At 31.7% G+C, this 24,052-nt stretch overlaps 1 protein-coding gene across 1 annotated transcript in view; it reads right to left on the reverse strand.

The window, feature by feature from the left end:
* Positions 1 to 14,091: 14,091 nt before the first annotated feature.
* The window catches only part of LOC134727551 (ornithine decarboxylase-like), a 46,869-nt gene continuing 36,908 nt past the window's right edge, over positions 14,092 to 24,052 (reverse strand). Inside the window, exons 2-4 of the mRNA XM_063591932.1 lie at positions 17,887 to 18,024; positions 17,055 to 17,226; positions 14,092 to 14,256 (exon numbers count right to left, since the gene is read on the reverse strand). Of these exons, the coding sequence (XP_063448002.1) occupies positions 14,092 to 14,256; positions 17,055 to 17,226; positions 17,887 to 18,024 (475 nt within the window). The remainder of the gene's footprint in view (positions 14,257 to 17,054; positions 17,227 to 17,886; positions 18,025 to 24,052) is intronic.

Genomic DNA, 24,052 nt, shown 5'->3' on the forward strand with positions numbered 1-24,052 from the left:
CTTGGAATCAGTGTCAATTAAACCATCAAACTATACCGGAAATTACATTGTTTGAACCGGAAGTGAACAATTATCTCCCTTATCTATATCTTTTTCCATAGAAACCATACATTTTTGGAATCAACGTTCAATAAGCTGTCATTTGACGGTTCAATTGACATTTCAAACCAAATTTTTAATATTTTCATATAAAAGAAGATCCTTACTGGTGGAAAGACCATCAATGGTTCTCTGAACAATTGGTTTTTAATTTTCTCCTGGATTTGTTTGCTGATGGGTTCCACTTTTTCTTGTATATCTACAAATATATTGTTTCCAAAATCCATATTCATCTTCCTCTTCCTCGAACCTGTTTGACAATAATATGTAAACAGTAAGCCTATTTTAAGTTTGTAATTTTCTTTCTTATTTCTCGATAACGAAAAAATAGATACAATAAACTGTAATATAAGTATTGTAACCCAGTAGCGAGAACATTCAATTATAGAAAGTAGTTGTTATATAGGCAGTTGGTATCAAATCTCCGCAAAGGTCAATGAACTTCAAAGCGGTAAGTTAAATACAGGTAAACGAATTACTAAAAATAGTTTTAATATAATCTTTGATAATTTTTAATCAGCTTTTATCTGTAAATATTGATATATCTAAATTAGTTCCACCTTCATGGCAACCTAAATAGAAGTATATCTGTTGAATACATTGAAAATAACGTATAACAATTATTCTGATAGCTCACTCTGTACATTGTTGCATTGTGCCGTAATTCACATTTTATTTTTGATAAGACATAGATCATTTAGATAGCAAGAAGCAGACCTTACAATTATAGTATCACAACAATATGACAGTTTTTTTCATTAGATGTTTGATCTTTAGTTTTTTGCAATTTGATCAGGGACTTCTCCCGTTTAAAATTATTTTGGAGTAGTAGTTTTAATAGTTATTTTACTTTTTAGTACTTACGTCTTGGAAAAAATGTCACGCCTTTTTTGTAAACACTAATGTGTATGGAACGAATTAAGAGACATAGTCATATCTATGGAGCGCATTTAGCTCTTTGCATTATACTTATATAAATAGCACAACATAGACAAAAAGGAGAGACATTTAGCTTCCTTTATATAAAATATATATTTATAAACGAGGTGCTTTAAGCTTCCTATCAATAAAACGATATTTATAAACGAGGTGCATTGATCAATGTTCACAATACAGATGCAAATAACACCAATAAACACGATTTCAGTCAACACAGCTTAGTATTTAACAGGACCTCGATTAAACAACGAAATCTGGTAAAAGTAGCCCCACACATAGCAGCTGGTCCAGCTCAGTCAGAAACGTTCGATTGCCCTCCGCCTGATTTTATGGATCAGTGATCAAGGTTATAGCAAGATTTAAGCTATGATTTTAGGCCTTTAGTCAATTTTGCGTGATAAGAAACCTGACCTTTCTTGGGTAGCAGCTTTTCATGATACTTGTTGTACTAAATACGTGATCGTAGAAGGATTTGTGTTTCCGTTGTGTCTTTTATTTTCTCTTATATTTAAGTGTGATTTCACACTACTATAAGACCTGTCATGGTACTTTTCTATCTGAAATTCATGTATTTGGTTTTGATGTTTTATTTGTTATTCTCATCGGATTTTGTCTAATGCTTAGTCCGTTTCTGTATGTGTTACATTTTTATGTTGTGTCGTTGTTCTCCTCTTACATTTAATGCGTTTCCTTCAGTTCTAGTTTGTTAACCGGATTTTGTTTTTCGTCCATAGATTTACGAGTTTTGAACAGCGGTATACTACTGTTGCCTTTATTTATACATGAACAAAAACATTAGTATTTTGTTTTTCAGTATATCAGAGTAAATTTGTATACATGTACAAATAAAAATTTAACAATAAAAATTCAACACCAACATCTGTTTTTCTTCAAAAGATACATATTGTATGTTTTTGTTTTGATTTTTATGTTTCAGAACATGGACTAAGGCAACTAATATCATGAATCTTTTTGTTAACATTCCTTTTTTTTTTATAATTTGCGTATGGTCTGCATATGCTATAAAATAGAGAAAATGTTTTAATACTTAAAATACAGAATAGAGAAAATTGGTATAAACAATAAAAAAAAATAAAAAATACCGAAGCCCCTCTCCTTAAACCCACTAATTTGCACCATAGCTCAAAAGATCTCTTACTGTCAGATGTATGTAGACATGATGAGTTGGTACTTAAATACAATAGTGTGTGATAAGGTTGTGTGAGGGAATTCGATGTTTGATACACCATGGTTCCTATTAACGCACTTCATCTGTTAATTTCTGTGTCATTTGGTCTCATATGGAGAGTTGCCGCATTGGCAATCATACCACATCTTTTTTTTTATATTCGTGACGATACCGTTGAACAAATAAAAAAAACTCTTTTGCCGAATTTTAAGAAATGATTTTGCTATGTGTACGGGTATTATATATTAATAAGTAAACGCTCTAAGAAGGTTAATTTCCTGTATATATTCAATAATTGTGTTGACCTTTTAATTAAAAGCCCAAAAATTCTATAGCTTTAAATACGCTAACGAGAGATCGAAAAACGATGATAATACAGACATATAGGTTGTCGAGCTTCTTATAGAATATTTTGGTGATAAGTGTATTGTAGTATTAACAAGAAATTGTGTTAAAAAATCTCACATTTTCTCCCTACCCAATTTCCCCTAACACTTAATCTGATAGGAACTGGTCATTGTTATTAAATCTTACGCAATTCGATTGGATGAAGTTGATATTGCTTCACCTTTACCTAGTTACCTGTGTAAATTTGTTCTGTCTGTATTCTGCAAGCACGCGAAATTTTATAACGTCAATAATTATTGTTTATGAAAACAAGAATGACAACTCTTGATCCAAAGTTAAAAATCTTTAAGAAATAAAAAAAAAATACTCTTGTTTGTGGATTAGCACTTATGGTTATGGTTTGTCTATAGTGTTCTGTCCAAAAAATATTATACTTAAAGGTCAAGTTGAATTTTGATTAATATTATTTTTTGAAAAAGGGGGCTCGCGGGTCTAAATCAATTGTTTTTATTTAATATAGGATTTCTCTACATTTTTCTATAAATGAACTTTATCTTATACTTAATAGAAAAATGAAATTAAAAATGGGGTCACCGTTGATTTACGGTCACAATAGGCCTTCGAAAGAAGCATACCTTTTTGTTAATATTTTTTTCTTTCTGCTGAACTAATAGGAGAAATAGCGGTAATGTCGAACTAAATTACAGAAATCGCTTAAATTTTACAAGTATTTAGTTTATGTTCAGCTTATTAGAAAACAACAATAATAAATATGGGTCACCGATGAGATATCTACATTTTAAAAGTCATCTGGGACCAACACGAATTGATTTTTTGGAATGACTTTTTGTTCCATATGATAAAGTAACAACTACTAAAGGTAATAAATAAAATTCGTAATGAATTATTAATGTTTATTTTTTTTCTGAAAATCTTATACCCGCGAGCCTCCTTAATACGATTAAACTAATGTTTTGTAACTAGAAAGTCTGGACCAAAGTCACTCTTTGGAATAATGGGAAACACAAGTGATCTTGAAGAATAGATAAAAATGTCCTTAAAATTAAAGAATATGGAAAGGAAGATCTATATCCTGATCCTCATGCTAAATAATTCACAATTTAAGGTGGAACCTAACACTACAGGGAGATAACTCTGTAAAGTCAGATAAACGTTTTAATTACGTTGTGTGGTGAAGGGAATATTAAGCTTCTCAATGATCAAATTTGGTCAAACTGCTATATAACCAGTGTAATCTTTCTGACAAAACGGTTGGTTCAAATTTTTTTGAAATTTTTATGTTTTTGTTATAGGGTCAAAGTAAATACTTTGTCAAAATTTTATGAAAATTAAACGAGCCAAATTAATTTTAGTGAAAGTGTTGGGTACCAACTTAACTTGTAATTGGCAATTTAAATTTCTACTCTGAATGCATTTAAAGTATAATTACATTCTGTATATCTGAAAACAGGTTAATATGATTTTTTTCCATTGACCATCAAACTGTATACTGGACGAGTTCATAATATTTTTATTCAATAAACAAAAGGTATAAAAGGTTCGATTATACATAACATTTTTTACGAATTTTTCTTCATTCAGTGATGTTTCATAATAATGAAATAGCGCGTTGTTTAGAAATTTAAGAAACTTAGCACATTTTCACGCTTTGAAAAATGTATAATCTTGAAGAAAAACTTTAAAATATATTTTACGCACGTCTACATGATCTACGTAAGGAAAAAAACTTCTGAGTCTTAATAGAAAAAAAAAATGTTCAGTCTTATTAAGCTGTTACTAGTCCAAATGTTACAGTTCGTCATATACGAAGTCTTTTTATATTCATTTTGTGCTCTGTTATAAAAAGACTGCAGTTAACATTAATCATGTTGATATACTTGTTCCCTGAAAAAAAATAAAAGATAAATCAACAAAAGTTATATTGGAAATTGTTGTAGTAGTTTTTTTATTTCTGTTATCCATAATAGTTTGTTTGCAAATCTTCAAATCATAACATTGACATACAATATGTTGACTTTACAAACGTTCGGCAAGGGTGGGGAGGAGGTTCAACAAATCAAATTCCTAAAGTAATTTTAGAAAAGGACAAATTTAATGGGGTCTCTTTTTCAATTACCCTTGATAAAATCAATAACATTTTTTATAAAAAAAGAAAAGAAAGAAGTCCACGACACATTACACAGACACTTAATGACTTTACAAAAAAGTTGGGGTGATCTCTGGTGCTCCATAAGGTTAAGCAGAAAACATCTATATAAAATATATATTAGAAGGTATTGTAAGGATCATTAAAAGTGTGTGTAATAATAAAAATCATCAAAGATTCCAGGCATACACACATGTGCAACAGAATTGTGTTTAGTCAAAACAGCTGGAAGGCCAAATAATTTAAAAAATGAACATTATTAGCGCATGTCCCAACGTGATCTAACAACAAGAATAATTATAACAACATGTGACCAGCCTTGACACTTTTTGTGAAGGTGCTCATACGTGTGTAAATTCGGACCTTATTAATGTGATAATGTTTTCCATATTTAAGTGCCTAATCAGTGCTTACAATGTACAGGCCCAGGGTTGATATTCTTAATTCATTACCTTGATTTCTATTAAAATAGCACTACATTCTACCTTGTCAGACTCAAACCAACAGTCTCTAAAGAATTATTTCTCCAAAATTACTGAATGTTTTTTTCAAATCTTTATCTTATTTTTAATCTGCTATATTACTCTTTCCTAATCTATAGATAATGTTTTTTTGGGTATGATCAATTAAAAAAGAGGATCTTTCATCAGTATTCTTTGACATAAAAGTGGTCTTCCAACTTAAAGAAAATATCACATTCAGGTCATATGGTGGCACACATTTGTTTTTATCCCTTTCATTGACCATACACAGGATACAAAATAGTGTCTCAAATGTTAAGCTCATCTGACCCACAGGGCTAGTGACCTTTTCTCATAACTTGGCGTCCGTTGTCCGTCGTCGTCCATCGTCGTCTGTCGTCCGTAAACCATCGTGGTCTGTCGTACGTCGATGTTAATATTCACAAAAACCTTATATGAAACTACTGGGCCAATTTTAAAAATTGGCCGTAATTATCACTAGAGCATTAAACTGGAATTATAAAAGGTACCAGGCTTATAATTTGATACGCCGACGCACGTTTCGTCAGCATAAGACTCACCAGTGACGCTCAGATCAAATTAATAAGAAAGCCAAACAAGTACAAAGTTGAAGAGCATTGAGGACCCAAATTTCCAAAAAGTATTGCCAAAAACAGTTAAGGTAAATAAAATTGAGAATGGAAATGGGGAATGTGTCAAAGAGACAACAACCCGACCAAAATAAAAAAACACAACAGCAGAAGGTCACCAACAGGTCTTCAATGTAGCGAGAAATTCCCGCACCCGGAGGCGTCCTTCAGCTGGCCCCTAAACAAATATATACTAGTTCAGTGATAATGAACGCCATACTAATTTCCAAATTGTACACAAGAAACTAAAATTTAAATAATACAAGACTAACAAAAGCCAGAGGCTCCTGACTTGGGACAGGCGCAAAAATGCGGCGGGGTTAAACATGTTTGTGAGATCTCAACCCTCCCCCTATACCTCTAACCAGTGTAGAAAAGTAAAAGCATAACAATACGCACATTAAAATTCAGTTCAAGAGAAGTCCGAGTCTGATGTCAGAAGATGTAACCAAAGAAAATAAACAAAATGACAATAATACATAAATAACAACAGACTACTAGCAGTTAACTGACATGCCAGCTCCAGACCTCAATTAAACTGACTGAAAGATTATGATTTCATCATATGAACATCAGGCACAATCCTTCCCGTAAGGGGTTTAGTATCATACCATCATAACATATATGAGAAGAACATAACCCGTGTCATGCCAACAACTGTTTTTAGAATAAATGTGTTTAGTTCCGACGCAAAGACCTTATCAGTGACTCAATATTAACGCCAAAATATGCAATCTTTAATGACTTGACAACAGTATCGTAATTATATCCCTTCTTAATAAGTCTATTCAAAGGTTTTGTAAGTTTATGAGGTGAATACTGACACCTTTGTGCTTTATAAAGAATATTTCCATAAAAAATTGGATGTGAAATACCTGAACGTATAAAAAGTCTGCATGTTGAGCTATATTTACGAATGATGTCTTTATACCGATGATAAAATTTAGTAAATGTTTTGACTAGTTTGTGATATCGATAACCCTGGTGTAATATTTTTTCAGTAATACATAAATTTCTCTCGTTAAAATCTAAAACATTGTTACATACACGAGCGAATCGTACAAGTTGAGATATATAAACACCGTAAGATGGTGACAAGGGAACGTCACCATCTAAAAACGGATAATTAACGATAGGAAATGAAAAATCATCCCTTTTATCATAAATTTTAGTATTCAGCTTTCCGTTAGTGATATAGATATCAAGATCGAGGAAAGGGCAGTGGTCATTGTTAGTATTAGCTTTATTTAAAGTAAGTTCACCAGGATCTATGACTGGAATAAAAAAAATCCTTACTAATTCAAATAATTCATACTTTTGCAACAGTGAATTTATAAAAATTCCTAAAATGTGATGACCATGCCTACTAACCTTAATGGTCGACGTGGATCAAAATAGAACAAAATTAAAAGTGCTAATTGTTTTCCATTTTTTGAAAAACTGTTACAAATTAAGAAAATCTGACAGGTCAAAATGTTTTAGAATGTTGAGCATCACTTATTGTATAAATACGTCAAAACTGTCAGACTTCATATAGAAATAATAATTCTTAATTGACAAATTTTATCACTTTTTTTTAATTTTACATATTATCTTGAAAACTATAAATCTTGAAAACTATGATGGAATGGAAGGAACTTTAAATTAAAAATGATCAGCAAGGCAAATTCAATAAAAAGATCTAATGGTCGAAATCGTCAAGCGACTCCTTATCGGAGTTATTACCCTTTGATGACGATTTTTGCTATTTTTGTGTTTTCGCTGTATATATTAAAAATTAAAATAGCTATTTAAACCTAAAACAATCAACAATGGTCAGCAAGTCAAGATCTCAATCAAGACAAGATTGAAGTTATCACCCTTTAATGACGGTTTTACCAATTTTGTTTGCGTTTTGTCTGACATGATAAGAACTAGAATAGATAAATAGAAACTATATATAAATGATCAGCAATACAAAATCTAAAAACAAGTAAAATTGTGCCGATATGGTTAGTAGGCTGCCATTCTATATAGAAGTGATTGCCCTTAAATGATGATTTTTTTTTAACCTTTTGGTGATTTGAGTAAAAACTAAAGAAGACAAAGAGAAACTAAACAAACAGCATTACCAGATCAACTAAAAAGAGATTATTGTCATAAATTATATTCTCGTCTTCAATTTTGAAGATTGAACTTTGTTAAATATGCATTTAGGCCAAGGTGAGCGACACAGGCTCTTTAGAGCCTCTACATAATATATGCAGTCAGTTAGAAGATATATTGATTGAACTGCTTGGTGTCATACTTCATTTTCTCTTTCATATTTGGAGACTTCTAAATTGAATCAGAAACAAATAATTTTTGGTACCATTTCTTATTACAATTCTTACAAAAAAATCACGTTGAACCCCTCTAAATACAACAAACATATAAAAATATAAAAAATATACTGGGAAATCCCAAGAAGTGTTCTTACCCCAACATGTTATCAATAGTACCACACAGTTTGTGACTTATATACACTTAAAATTTAAATTTTGCATTATTTGTACACTGTCCATCCCTTAACAACACTAATTTGCATTTGAGATTACATATTTGACCAATTGCTGTAATGTAGTAATTAAATATAGTCAGATGTCCTCCCTTGTCAATAGATATAGGAAGATGTGGTGTGAGTGCCAATGAGACAACTCTCCATCCAAGTAACAATTTAAAAAGTAAACCATTATAGGTTAAAATACGGCCTTCAACACGAAGCCTTGGCTCACACCGAACAACAAGCTATAAAGGGCCCCAAAATTACTAGTGTAAAACCATTCAAACGGGAAAACCAACGGTCTAATCTATATCAACAAAACGAGAAACACGTATATATTACATAAACAAACGACAACTACTGTACATCAGATTCCTGACTAAGGACAGGTGCAAACATTTGCAGCGGGATTAAACGTTTTAATGGATCCAAACCTTCTCCCTTTTTTGAAGGTCAGTTTAAGAGAAGAAAATATTAATACTGACCAGCAGCAGCTGTATACAACCAATATTCAACCTCGTTTTCACTATGAAATAATAATAATCATTCATCATGTATATGTTAAAAAAGAAGTTTATTGTTCTGTGAAATTTACTAAAACACGGGAGCTTAATGTTCAACAAATGATATTTCCATGCAAAGACAATATTGAGTCCATTCCTGTCTGAAATATTCATGTTCCGCATAATGTTTGAGGTTAAGGACATTAACAAATTACACAAACACAACCAAATGTTTGAATGCTTAACTTTCCTACAGAATGCTTATCACTTTGGCGTAGAAGACCAAAGAGAAAATATTAATTTACAAGTTTCAGAAAAAAAAATCTGTCTCTATTCTCCAGGTGATTTGTCTAGAATGAAGATTGTCATCACTGCTGCCTTTTGTTCTTGACTAAGTACAAACATTTGTCAGGGGCTTTCAAGGCTACTCTTACCAATTTACTCATATATTTCTTCGTTTTAGTTTTTTCCCCTCTATATTTTTTTAGATTTGCTTTTTTACCGCACTATTTATATAAAATACTTTTGATAACATCATAATAAGGTAATGGTACATTATTTATTTAGTTGGGAGAGAGTAACAGCGGGACGATTGGAATAACAGATAATTGAAAGATAAGCTGCTCCCATAAGCACTCATATTCTAGCTATAGGTTAAGAGTGTAATTGAAAAATTAGCTCTTTCCATAAGCCCTCATATACTGAGTAGAGTGTATAATTTAAAGATAAGCTCCTGTCACAAGCAGTCATATACTCAGTACATATACAGTAATTATCATATGCTTTTATTAAAATAATGTAGTTATTAATTTACTTCCTGTTGTGACATGATAATGGATTTAAAAAAAATCAGAATGCGAAATACTTTTAAATATCGTTATAAAAATGAAATTTCACTAAACATATTTTAAGAGAGTAGTGCTACCTTAAGTCCCCACTACATTGCCATAGTGATAAGTTGAATTTATTCTTTTTTGCAAGCTGTTGTTAATTCTGTTTTTCCTTTGTAAATAATATTTTCCCCCTTTATATTGTTTAAGAGCTGTTTTTTTACAGTGACTGTTAACCTCTATATGTTCATTTTCTGTAAGGAATTCCTGGAATATTTATTCTGTCTATGGAGAAATAACACCAAAAATGTGAAGCACACTTTAAAATAAACCGTTCATCTAATTCTAAACAGGAGTAAATCATGAAAAAAAAGTTGATGACGTTACGGTTACATGACAAATCTATGTCTATGGGCCAATAGATAAAACACTTTCAGCCAATAAGAAGACGTGTTACATCAAAAATTAAATAAAAACAAATAAAAACAGAGATAATTGTTAAGCAAGACAATTTACCATAGTTTCCTTTCACATATGAAGTAATCCTCGACTCTTGGCATACTGTTGAAACTCGTTGCTGTAGTGAAGGAGTATGCTCCCATGTCTTTGAAGTATATCCAATCTCCAGGAGATAGGTCGGGGAGTTTGATGTTGTCTATAATTAAATCCACTGCAGTGGAAGTTGGTCCCCAAATAGTACTGTTATATAATACTTCTTCATGATTGTCCTTGAATGAAATAAATAAAAAAAAAATGATATCTGTGAAAAACAATAGATTGTTTCTTTTAAAACACATTTGGAAATCCAATTTTATCGAATATATAGATATAGGAAGATGTGGTGTGAGTGCCAATGAGACAACTCTCCATCCAAATAACAATTTAAAAAGTAAACCATTATAGGTTAAAGTACGGCCTTCAACACGGAGCCTTGGCTCACACCGAACAACAAGCTATAAAGGGCCCCAAAATTACTAGTGTAAAACCATTCAAACGGGAAAACCAACGGTTTAATCTATATAAACAAAACGAGAAACGAGACACGTATAAAACTATTTCACAACATTGTTTAAACCAAAAAACATTTTATCTAATTTTAAGGAAACAGAATATTGCCATGTCAACCCTTGTGGGTAGAATTAACTGAAGTTGTGTGTAGATCGTAATGATAATCAAGTAACGACTGTACAGATAAATGATAAAAATGCGCTGCTTCCTGTCTCCTTAAGCTGTTAGTTATTTCCTTGTGCTTTTGTTTCAAAAGACCTTTCTTATGATCATCAGCACCACGGACCGCTTTAAGGTGGTACCCAACACTTTCACTAAAATTAATTTGGCTCGTTTAATTTTCATAAAAATTTGTCAAAATATTTACTTTGACACTTTAACAAAAATATGAAAAAAATAAAAAAATTTAACCAACCGTTTTGTCAGAAAAATTACACTGGTTATATAGCAATTTGACAACCCCCAATTTTGAACATTGAGAAGCTTAATATTCCTTTTACAACACAGTGTAATTAAAACGCTTAGCTGACTTTACAGAGTTATCCCCCTGTAGTGTTAGGTACCACATTAAAACAATGGAGAGAAGTCTTAAAATATTTTTCGAATGAACTGATAGACAAGTCTTTGATCTCCAGTATTTATTATATTCCTCAGTATTTTATCAGGCGTGTATGTCATTAATTAGTTATGATTAGTTTTAGTTTTCGGAAAATAGATAAACTGTGTGTTACACCAGCTTTACAATAATTAAAATTCCATTGGTTAGAAAACTCATATGATTCAGTGACAATAGGGTTAACTTTGAGGAAATAGATAAATTATTTGTATCCAGCTTTACAATAATTAAAAGTCCACTGGTTAATACATATATATGATTCAGAGACAACGAATCACAAAATGAACGCTTTTCACAGTTTTTGATTTGTGTATCACGTAATTAGATTAGCCAGATCTAAGAAGACATAAACATATATTTGAACGATAACTCGTTAGTGTATTATATTAGTTTGTGAACCTGTTCGGGATGACTTCCAGAGAGCTTTAGCTCATGGACAAAAAGCTCAAAAGTTCAGGATGCCCGTAATTGTTTCAATTAACCGAACAAACCAGGATTAGAAATTAAAAAAAAACAGTGAAATTGTTACTTGGATGGAGAATTGTCTTTTTGGCTCTCATACCTCTATGTAACAACTATTAGACATCTTTAATATGATAAATGATACCATAACTCTTGAAGTGGAATATATTGTTTTCCGTGACCGTCAGGTCTAAAGTCTGATTGTCAGGCAAATATCCGTCATGTATCTCATCTTCTAATGATTAGATAATATTTTTTCAGGTTATCAGTGGTGAACTGTAATGTGTGTGAGCTTTTTTTCTCGAGTGGGGATATGCTAAGCACGGCAACACGTTCAGTTATTGTTTTATTAATATAAGGCGACAACAAATAAAGTGATTATGAATATTTAACCAAATTATGAGATACGTCCGGTAATCGTCTGCTGTTATTTAAATGATTATGATAATATTGCCATCTCGACAAGGGACTTGATCATAAACTCAAAGGAAACCCTACAGTTGACAAGGTCATGTAATTGTAATTCGGAACAATGAGACATATATGTTATACATCTTTGGCTTTCAAATGTTTGGGTGTGAGCGTTTTTGATGACGGTAAATCCAGAAAAGCACTTTGATCGCACACTAACTATGAAGTGTTTTATTCATCTGAGAGTAAAAATAAATGCAATCATTTGAATTATTTTTATTATTTGAATCTGATTTTTTTCTGTATACTCACTAATTATATGAAATGAAACATGTATATTTTGGTGAGGTGTTGGCATAGGACAGCGGTATACTTCTGTTTCTTTAATTGGAAATTATAATGCGATATTCTTGCAAAATATTCAATATATGTCACTAAATAGATATTTAAAAGAACGCTCACTTTAAAGTGTGAAGGTACATTACACCCAGGATCAATCAAACATGTCAGAAAACTTCCGAATATACCCTCATTTACATAGTACATTCTCAGATGTTCATTCGGTGCTGTTGGATGGTCAAGTAAATTTCCTTCTGAAAGCAAAAGTAATTGTACTGTATAGAAACCTTAATTCTTATATGCCGTCCTTGCCCACAAATTTACTGTTTATATTCTCTCTATTTGTTTTCATTGTAGATTATGCTAATAACAAATATACACTTTAGTAGCTTACATAAACTTTTAATTTATATTGTATATCAAAAACATCTATTTACCCTGCTTTTAGATTTTTTAACTTATTAAATATAAAAATGTAATGTACAGACTCCACGAGGACGAAATGAGAACATTTATAAGGTATTTTTGTACGCATAGACCTGTACCTGTATTTGTACTTTAGAATCGAAATAATTCCTACGATGTCCTGCTCAGTCTAAAATATCGACAAATATAATGCCTACCCATGTTAAAATGAGCACAGAGCATGACATGAAGGAATTATTTCTTAATTAATGACTGGGTTTGTGGTTTTTCAAACTGATACACCCCCTAGCCCAATGTGTTAAGGATGCAATCACAACTTAGTTGTTGGGTGTATCATTTGTTTGTTTTGTAGCGCATGTTACTGGACTTCCAGCAGAGGCGTTCGCGGCGCAATCTTTCTGATTGCGTTTAGGTCAGTTTAAAAGGAACAGTTATATTAAGTAGATATTAAATGTGTTGTTGTATGACATTGCAACATTTCATATCCAAGGAGATTGTTTGGTCCTGCCCGTTCAGTCATGCTCTATAGACTTACTATTTTCCTTAGTTTTCCTCTAACGATATTAAAATATGTGACATAAAGTTCATGTATTTGATATGCAGTTGTATTGATATAGGTTTATCTCAAATCAAAGGATAATATTTAGCCCTGTACGCTTAGTCATGACTCGTTGACTTTTTGTGTTCCGTATAATTGACATGTAATAGTAGTGCTATATTGTTATTTTAAAATTTGCAATTCATTTTGTTATCGTCGTCTTCTGTTACGTCACCCGTTCATAGTTCACTTATTTCTTATTAAATATTTTTTGAATATTCTAGACGCATTTTAACCGAACAAGGCAAAAATGATATAAATACGTAATTTTCTCTTCGAATAATTCTCGTTTGGTACCAGTTTCTCCAGAAGCAACTTTTGCTTCGTCATTTTCAAATTTAAAAAAAAATGTAAGTCGAAAATATAACCGATTTTGTAAGTCGGTGGCTAATTTATCTTAAATTATACGATTAAACTATTAAAAGTTAACTGCAGTATATATGACTGACGAAAATTCTTGTGAAGTAAGTAGCAAATACTCGATTTGAGTGTAAATGTGTTAACAATAATAAATATGAATAAAACTAACTTGGTAACACATTTTCGTCATCTGTAACAATTTTCTTTGTTATAATATTGGTGGCAATTGTGAACGCTGAAGCAACATAGTACCGTCCGGGCTCAGCTATAATTCTGACGTCGTTACCAGGGAAATATTTATTCAATGAGAGGTTCACATCGTTAGCTATCTGTAAAAAGGTTCGCTGTTAATTATAACTTATATCAATGTGTTCGTAGATAGTAGATGTTTTTGTGTTCTGTTGGGTTGTTCCTTTTGAAATTTTTATACGATGATGACTGATGTGCCCATATTTTGACTATTTTGTTTGTTTTGTCTGTTTATTAATCGCATCGATGTGGATATAGCGGAGTTTGATGAGACTGTCATTAAAGTGAGAGGGTTAGCGCCGAAGAACCAGGTTTAATCCACCATTTTCTACATTTGAAAATGCCTGTACCAATTCGGGAAGGTGACGGTTCTAGTCCATTCGTTTTTGATGCGTTTTGTTCTTTGATTTTGACATGTGATTATGGACTTTCCGAGTTGATTTTCCCCTAGTTCAGTATTTTTGTGATTTTACTTTTTTATATATGTGTACTTGTTAAATCAGGTAAAACTAAAGTATATGTTAATTGTCCTTATATGATACTCGCATATGTTCTTTCATTTATCATATTTGAACAAGAAGATAATGAAGTTTATGACTGATAACACATATGAATTGTAGAAAATGTTAAAGTTATCAAAGGTACCAGGATTATAATTAAGTACGCCAGACGCGCGTTTCGTCTACATAAGACTCATCAGTGACGCTCAGATCATAATATTTATAAAGCCAAACAAGTAAAAAGTTGAAGAGCATCGAGGATCCAAAATTCAAAAAAGTTGTGCCAAATACGGCTTAGGTAGTATATGCTTTGGATAAGAAAAAAGTGTCAAAATATACCATGTCCTGTCGGAGAAGGGTCGTTTATTAACTTGCTAAATGTATTGTGAGGGCCACACGCTCGAAACAAATTACAAAGCCAGGTGTACTTTAAGGACGTCCGCTTCTCTTGTTTTTCACTTTAGTCAGATATTCAGAATCCTCGGGGATTATTCATGTAGTGCAATTGAAACTATGCCCGCTATCCCCTACTTTTCATTTCATAATTTTCTCTCATATAGTTTAATAATCCATTTACACAAAAAAAAGAAAGTCAATGTTATATGTATGAAAAATCTTGACATGAACTTCATGCAACAAAACTTATTAGTAAGACAAGATCTACTTGTCAGTCGGCTCCTTATTTGATTGATTGTCATTTAAATGACGATTTCTCTGTTTTGTTTACGTTTTTTTTTGTTTTTTTATATTATCTTGAAAATTATAAAAGCATGAACAGATGGATGAATATTTTTCCCGTCTTTGTCTATTTTTATGAAACTGTAGTAAAAAGAGAGGATTTGAGAGCAAAAACCGTCAACTTGGCAAAATCTACAAACAGGTTGATATTGCTGAAATCATTGGTCAACTCATAATGTGAGTTAATGCACTTAAATAACTTTAATAGATAGATAGAAGCTTTAAGGTAAATTGATCATCAAGACAAGACCTGCAAATAGATCATCATACATGTTTAGTAGATGTATTAATCAGTTGTCTTCTTATAGTAGTAATTGTCCTTAAATGAAGATGTTTACAATTATTATGCTTTGGGCAAAAACTATAAACATATATCTAGGTGAGCGACATAGACTCTTTTGAGCCTCTTGTTATATCAAATTCATTTCATTTATAGAGCTAAACATATCACCAAAATAAGTGTCAGTATGTGTATTACTCAACAATTGCAAAAGAAGTTCAAATAAAATCTTTTAAGTAAAAATTAGAAAAAAATATAAAATTTATTGTCTGCAAATTTATTTGATTTTATTCGGTTATGTTTTATTTTATATATAGACATTTTCGTATGGTCTTTATTAAAATTCTTTATTCTATTGCTGATCCATTATTTTCTTTATATTAATTGCTTCTGTAGGAATAAAACAACGAAAAAGAAGGCCACTTAACGCTCTTGAAATTTAAACACACTAGTTTATACAACTGCTGTATAAAGGAAACTTCAAACAGGACTATGTTGAAGGCCATATGGTGACCTATAGTTGTAAATTTCTGTGTCATTTGGTCACCTGTGGAGAGTTGTCTCATTGACAATAATACCACATCTTCTCATTTTAAATATAGAAGTTTGAGAAATTAACTTCGAATTATGTGCAGTACAATTTCTACCTTTATTGTATTACTAAAATTGGACGATATTTGTTGACTGTTTGTCCCCTTGAATATTACTAGCCCAGTAAAGTCATAGATTGTTCATATGCGCATATGGTGGATTACTAACACTGGCATGGGTCGATACCTATACTAGAATGTCCGCAGACACCAAGTGTATCACCTGACAAGTAGCCGGTACTCAGCTTCTAATATTGAAATGTGAAGATTGTTTAATTGAAATTTGCTGTTATCAAATTGATGAAATCATTTTATTAACGTATCGATATCGTTGTTATCCCTTCCCTGGTATGCCTTTACTTTTTGTCGTTTTTTGTGTTGCCAGCTTTTCGACGCTTATATTACGAATAAGACAAGCCGTCGAAATCCACATCAAGTTAAGTTGACTAAATTGTGTTGACGAAAAATACTATAAATGGAAATACCTTTTTCTGGTTGATATTTGTAATCTTCAATTGGGTTACTATACCGTTACTATGTTGTTTTTAATAGCACAAACAGAATATATAATGCATCTATGCAGTGCTTCTGAACTTGCTTACTTTTAACAATAAATTAATAAAAGGTACATGCAATTTATTAAATATATACATCAATTAAGTTTGGTGATTTTCAATTCGACTAAAATTTTCGTTATACGTTGACTTTTGCTTATATTTTCAGCTGAAAACGGTACCTATATCTCTAGAAAAAAACATTCCAAGGCTTACCTTTTCAAAAGTAATATTTGTCTGCACATTTTTCTCGCCAGGAAATCCTCCACCGATGTCAAGGATGTGCATGTTGAATCCAACAGAGTGTCCTAAATCAAATACACGTCTTGACAGCTCTATCGCGGCTTCAAAAGCTCCAGCTTCTACACAGCCACTTCCAATATGAAAACTAATTTAAAAAAAACAGACTTTATCAGTGGACGAAAAATAATTATTTGTTTCTAAAACCACCTACGATTCTTTCTTAAATTTTATAATCATATCTTGGTATCTCTAATAGCGCATATTGCTTTAAATTTAGCAATTATACCTTGATATCTGTATAAGCATGATATTTTCGTTGAATTGTGGCAGAATATTTGTTTAACAAGTAAAATGCATAAGGCGACTGTCATTAAAATGATATACACTGGCTTTTTCGACACTGTTTAACTACAATGTAGGTCGTCGCAAACCGATAAAACTAAAAACCGAAATTGAAGTTGATTTATTCAAATATTTTTATCGGTAAATATATGTAGAAATATTTTCAAACAAAGAAAGCAAACCAAATCTATTGAAAACTAGTGACATTCATCTGATTGCTATGAGAAAGACGAATTTTAATTATTAAAAGTTAAGATACATCGTATTTTTGTAATAGGTTGTGAACAAGGAACAAGACTGCAAACCATTTTGGCACAGACAATCAAAAGATATCTATAAATCAACCTAAAATTTACATTCAGTCCTGACTTTCAAAAAGTAAATGTGTCAATAAACTGACCAGACAGTATTGCAGATCGACCCTCAACAATATGTTAACAACATTAAGATTTATCATTCTTACCTTATACCGATGACATTTAATTCTAATTTCTTGGCAAATTGTAGCAGTTTTAAAGCTGTCGACGGGTGACATCCGAACTTTTTCCCCAGATGATAAATGACCTTGTTGTTCGATTGTGGACTGATTCTCAGCACTAAGCTTTAATAAGAAGAGAATTCTTTTATGGAAAGGAATCAGGCAGTTTTAGTCCAATAAATATGATATGACGAAAACTCTCAATATAAATTCCATGTTTACATATATATGTAAACATGGAATTTATATTGAGAGTTTTCGTCATATCATATTTATTGGACTAAAACTGCCTGATTCCTTTCCATAAAAGAATTCTCTTCTTATTAAAGCTTAGTGCTGAGAATCAGTCCACAATCGAACAACAAGGTCATTTATCATCTGGGGAAAAAGTTCGGATGTCACCCGTCGACAGCTTTAAAACTGCTACAATTTGCCAAGAAATTAGAATTAAATGTCATCGGTATAAGGTAAGAATGATAAATCTTAATGTTGTTAACATATTGTTGAGGGTCGATCTGCAATACTGTCTGGTCAGTTTATTGACACATTTACTTTTTGAAAGTCAGGACTGAATGTAAATTTTAGGTTGATTTATAGATATCTTTTGATTGTCTGTGCCAAAATGGTTTGCAGTCTTGTTCCTTGTTCACAACCTATTACAAAAATACGATGTATCTTAACTTTTAATAATTAAAATTCGTCTTTCTCATAGCAATCAGATGAATGTCACTAGTTTTCAATAGATTTGGTTTGCTTTCTTTGTTTGAAAATATTTCTACATATATTTACCGATAAAAATATTTGAATAAATCAACTTCAATTTCGGTTTTTAGTTTTATCGGTTTGCGACGACCTACATTGTAGTTAAACAGTGTCGAAAAAGCCAGTGTATATCATTTTAATGACAGTCGCCTTATGCATTTTACTTGTTAAACAAATATTCTGCCACAATTCAACGAAAATATCATGCTTATACAGATATCAAGGTATAATTGCTAAATTTAAAGCAATATGCGCTATTAGAGATACCAAGATATGATTATAAAATTTAAGAAAGAATCGTAGGTGGTTTTAGAAACAAATAATTATTTTTCGTCCACTGATAAAGTCTGTTTTTTTTAAATTAGTTTTCATATTGGAAGTGGCTGTGTAGAAGCTGGAGCTTTTGAAGCCGCGATAGAGCTGTCAAGACGTGTATTTGATTTAGGACACTCTGTTGGATTCAACATGCACATCCTTGACATCGGTGGAGGATTTCCTGGCGAGAAAAATGTGCAGACAAATATTACTTTTGAAAAGGTAAGCCTTGGAATGTTTTTTTCTAGAGATATAGGTACCGTTTTCAGCTGAAAATATAAGCAAAAGTCAACGTATAACGAAAATTTTAGTCGAATTGAAAATCACCAAACTTAATTGATGTATATATTTAATAAATTGCATGTACCTTTTATTAATTTATTGTTAAAAGTAAGCAAGTTCAGAAGCACTGCATAGATGCATTATATATTCTGTTTGTGCTATTAAAAACAACATAGTAACGGTATAGTAACCCAATTGAAGATTACAAATATCAACCAGAAAAAGGTATTTCCATTTATAGTATTTTTCGTCAACACAATTTAGTCAACTTAACTTGATGTGGATTTCGACGGCTTGTCTTATTCGTAATATAAGCGTCGAAAAGCTGGCAACACAAAAAACGACAAAAAGTAAAGGCATACCAGGGAAGGGATAACAACGATATCGATACGTTAATAAAATGATTTCATCAATTTGATAACAGCAAATTTCAATTAAACAATCTTCACATTTCAATATTAGAAGCTGAGTACCGGCTACTTGTCAGGTGATACACTTGGTGTCTGCGGACATTCTAGTATAGGTATCGACCCATGCCAGTGTTAGTAATCCACCATATGCGCATATGAACAATCTATGACTTTACTGGGCTAGTAATATTCAAGGGGACAAACAGTCAACAAATATCGTCCAATTTTAGTAATACAATAAAGGTAGAAATTGTACTGCACATAATTCGAAGTTAATTTCTCAAACTTCTATATTTAAAATGAGAAGATGTGGTATTATTGTCAATGAGACAACTCTCCACAGGTGACCAAATGACACAGAAATTTACAACTATAGGTCACCATATGGCCTTCAACATAGTCCTGTTTGAAGTTTCCTTTATACAGCAGTTGTATAAACTAGTGTGTTTAAATTTCAAGAGCGTTAAGTGGCCTTCTTTTTCGTTGTTTTATTCCTACAGAAGCAATTAATATAAAGAAAATAATGGATCAGCAATAGAATAAAGAATTTTAATAAAGACCATACGAAAATGTCTATATATAAAATAAAACATAACCGAATAAAATCAAATAAATTTGCAGACAATAAATTTTATATTTTTTTCTAATTTTTACTTAAAAGATTTTATTTGAACTTCTTTTGCAATTGTTGAGTAATACACATACTGACACTTATTTTGGTGATATGTTTAGCTCTATAAATGAAATGAATTTGATATAACAAGAGGCTCAAAAGAGTCTATGTCGCTCACCTAGATATATGTTTATAGTTTTTGCCCAAAGCATAATAATTGTAAACATCTTCATTTAAGGACAATTACTACTATAAGAAGACAACTGATTAATACATCTACTAAACATGTATGATGATCTATTTGCAGGTCTTGTCTTGATGATCAATTTACCTTAAAGCTTCTATCTATCTATTAAAGTTATTTAAGTGCATTAACTCACATTATGAGTTGACCAATGATTTCAGCAATATCAACCTGTTTGTAGATTTTGCCAAGTTGACGGTTTTTGCTCTCAAATCCTCTCTTTTTACTACAGTTTCATAAAAATAGACAAAGACGGGAAAAATATTCATCCATCTGTTCATGCTTTTATAATTTTCAAGATAATATAAAAAAACAAAAAAAAACGTAAACAAAACAGAGAAATCGTCATTTAAATGACAATCAATCAAATAAGGAGCCGACTGACAAGTAGATCTTGTCTTACTAATAAGTTTTGTTGCATGAAGTTCATGTCAAGATTTTTCATACATATAACATTGACTTTCTTTTTTTTGTGTAAATGGATTATTAAACTATATGAGAGAAAATTATGAAATGAAAAGTAGGGGATAGCGGGCATAGTTTCAATTGCACTACATGAATAATCCCCGAGGATTCTGAATATCTGACTAAAGTGAAAAACAAGAGAAGCGGACGTCCTTAAAGTACACCTGGCTTTGTAATTTGTTTCGAGCGTGTGGCCCTCACAATACATTTAGCAAGTTAATAAACGACCCTTCTCCGACAGGACATGGTATATTTTGACACTTTTTTCTTATCCAAAGCATATACTACCTAAGCCGTATTTGGCACAACTTTTTTGAATTTTGGATCCTCAATGCTCTTCAACTTTTTACTTGTTTGGCTTTATAAATATTATGATCTGAGCGTCACTGATGAGTCTTATGTAGACGAAACGCGCGTCTGGCGTACTTAATTATAATCCTGGTACCTTTGATAACTTTAACATTTTCTACAATTCATATGTGTTATCAGTCATAAACTTCATTATCTTCTTGTTCAAATATGATAAATGAAAGAACATATGCGAGTATCATATAAGGACAATTAACATATACTTTAGTTTTACCTGATTTAACAAGTACACATATATAAAAAGTAAAATCACAAAAATACTGAACTAGGGGAAAATCAACTCGGAAAGTCCATAATCACATGTCAAAATCAAAGAACAAAACGCATCAAAAACGAATGGACTAGAACCGTCACCTTCCCGAATTGGTACAGGCATTTTCAAATGTAGAAAATGGTGGATTAAACCTGGTTCTTCGGCGCTAACCCTCTCACTTTAATGACAGTCTCATCAAACTCCGCTATATCCACATCGATGCGATTAATAAACAGACAAAACAAACAAAATAGTCAAAATATGGGCACATCAGTCATCATCGTATAAAAATTTCAAAAGGAACAACCCAACAGAACACAAAAACATCTACTATCTACGAACACATTGATATAAGTTATAATTAACAGCGAACCTTTTTACAGATAGCTAACGATGTGAACCTCTCATTGAATAAATATTTCCCTGGTAACGACGTCAGAATTATAGCTGAGCCCGGACGGTACTATGTTGCTTCAGCGTTCACAATTGCCACCAATATTATAACAAAGAAAATTGTTACAGATGACGAAAATGTGTTACCAAGTTAGTTTTATTCATATTTATTATTGTTAACACATTTACACTCAAATCGAGTATTTGCTACTTACTTCACAAGAATTTTCGTCAGTCATATATACTGCAGTTAACTTTTAATAGTTTAATCGTATAATTTAAGATAAATTAGCCACCGACTTACAAAATCGGTTATATTTTCGACTTACATTTTTTTTTAAATTTGAAAATGACGAAGCAAAAGTTGCTTCTGGAGAAACTGGTACCAAACGAGAATTATTCGAAGAGAAAATTACGTATTTATATCATTTTTGCCTTGTTCGGTTAAAATGCGTCTAGAATATTCAAAAAATATTTAATAAGAAATAAGTGAACTATGAACGGGTGACGTAACAGAAGACGACGATAACAAAATGAATTGCAAATTTTAAAATAACAATATAGCACTACTATTACATGTCAATTATACGGAACACAAAAAGTCAACGAGTCATGACTAAGCGTACAGGGCTAAATATTATCCTTTGATTTGAGATAAACCTATATCAATACAACTGCATATCAAATACATGAACTTTATGTCACATATTTTAATATCGTTAGAGGAAAACTAAGGAAAATAGTAAGTCTATAGAGCATGACTGAACGGGCAGGACCAAACAATCTCCTTGGATATGAATGTTGCAATGTCATACAACAACACATTTAATATCTACTTAATATAACTGTTCCTTTTAAACTGACCTAAACGCAATCAGAAAGATTGCGCCGCGAACGCCTCTGCTGGAAGTCCAGTAACATGCGCTACAAAACAAACAAATGATACACCCAACAACTAAGTTGTGATTGCATCCTTAACACATTGGGCTAGGGGGTGTATCAGTTTGAAAAACCACAAACCCAGTCATTAAATAAGAAATAATTCCTTCATGTCATGCTCTGTGCTCATTTTAACATGGGTAGGCATTATATTTGTCGATATTTTAGACTGAGCAGGACATCGTAGGAATTATTTCGATTCTAAAGTACAAATACAGGTACAGGTCTATGCGTACAAAAATACCTAATAAATGTTCTCATTTCGTCCTCGTGGAGTCTGTACATTACATTTTTATATTTAATAAGTTAAAAAATCTAAAAGCAGGGTAAATAGATGTTTTTGATATACAATATAAATTAAAAGTTTATGTAAGCTACTAAAGTGTATATTTGTTATTAGCATACTCTACAATGAAAACAAATAGAGAGAATATAAACAGTAAATTTGTGGGCAAGGACGGCATATAAGAATTAAGGTTTCTATACAGTACAATTACTTTTGCTTTCAGAAGGAACTTTACTTGACCATCCAACAGCACCGAATGAACATCTGAGAATGTACTATGTAAATGAGGGTATATTCGGAAGTTTTCTGACATGTTTGATTGATCCTGGGTGTAATGTACCTTCACACTTTAAAGTGAGCGTTCTTTTAAATATCTATTTAGTGACATATATTGAATATTTTGCAAGAATATCGCATTATAATTTCCAATTAAAGAAACAGAAGTATACCGCTGTCCTATGCCAACACCTCACCAAAATATACATGTTTCATTTCATATAATTAGTGAGTATACAGAAAAAAATCAGATTCAAATAATAAAAATAATTCAAATGATTGCATTTATTTTTACTCTCAGATGAATAAAACACTTCATAGTTAGTGTGCGATCAAAGTGCTTTTCTGGATTTACCGTCATCAAAAACGCTCACACCCAAACATTTGAAAGCCAAAGATGTATAACATATATGTCTCATTGTTCCGAATTACAATTACATGACCTTGTCAACTGTAGGGTTTCCTTTGAGTTTATGATCAAGTCCCTTGTCGAGATGGCAATATTATCATAATCATTAAATAACAGCTTAAATACGGAATATAC

This window comes from Mytilus trossulus, chromosome 8, assembly GCF_036588685.1.
Source record: "Mytilus trossulus isolate FHL-02 chromosome 8, PNRI_Mtr1.1.1.hap1, whole genome shotgun sequence".
Taxonomy (NCBI): Eukaryota; Metazoa; Mollusca; class Bivalvia; order Mytilida; family Mytilidae; genus Mytilus; species Mytilus trossulus.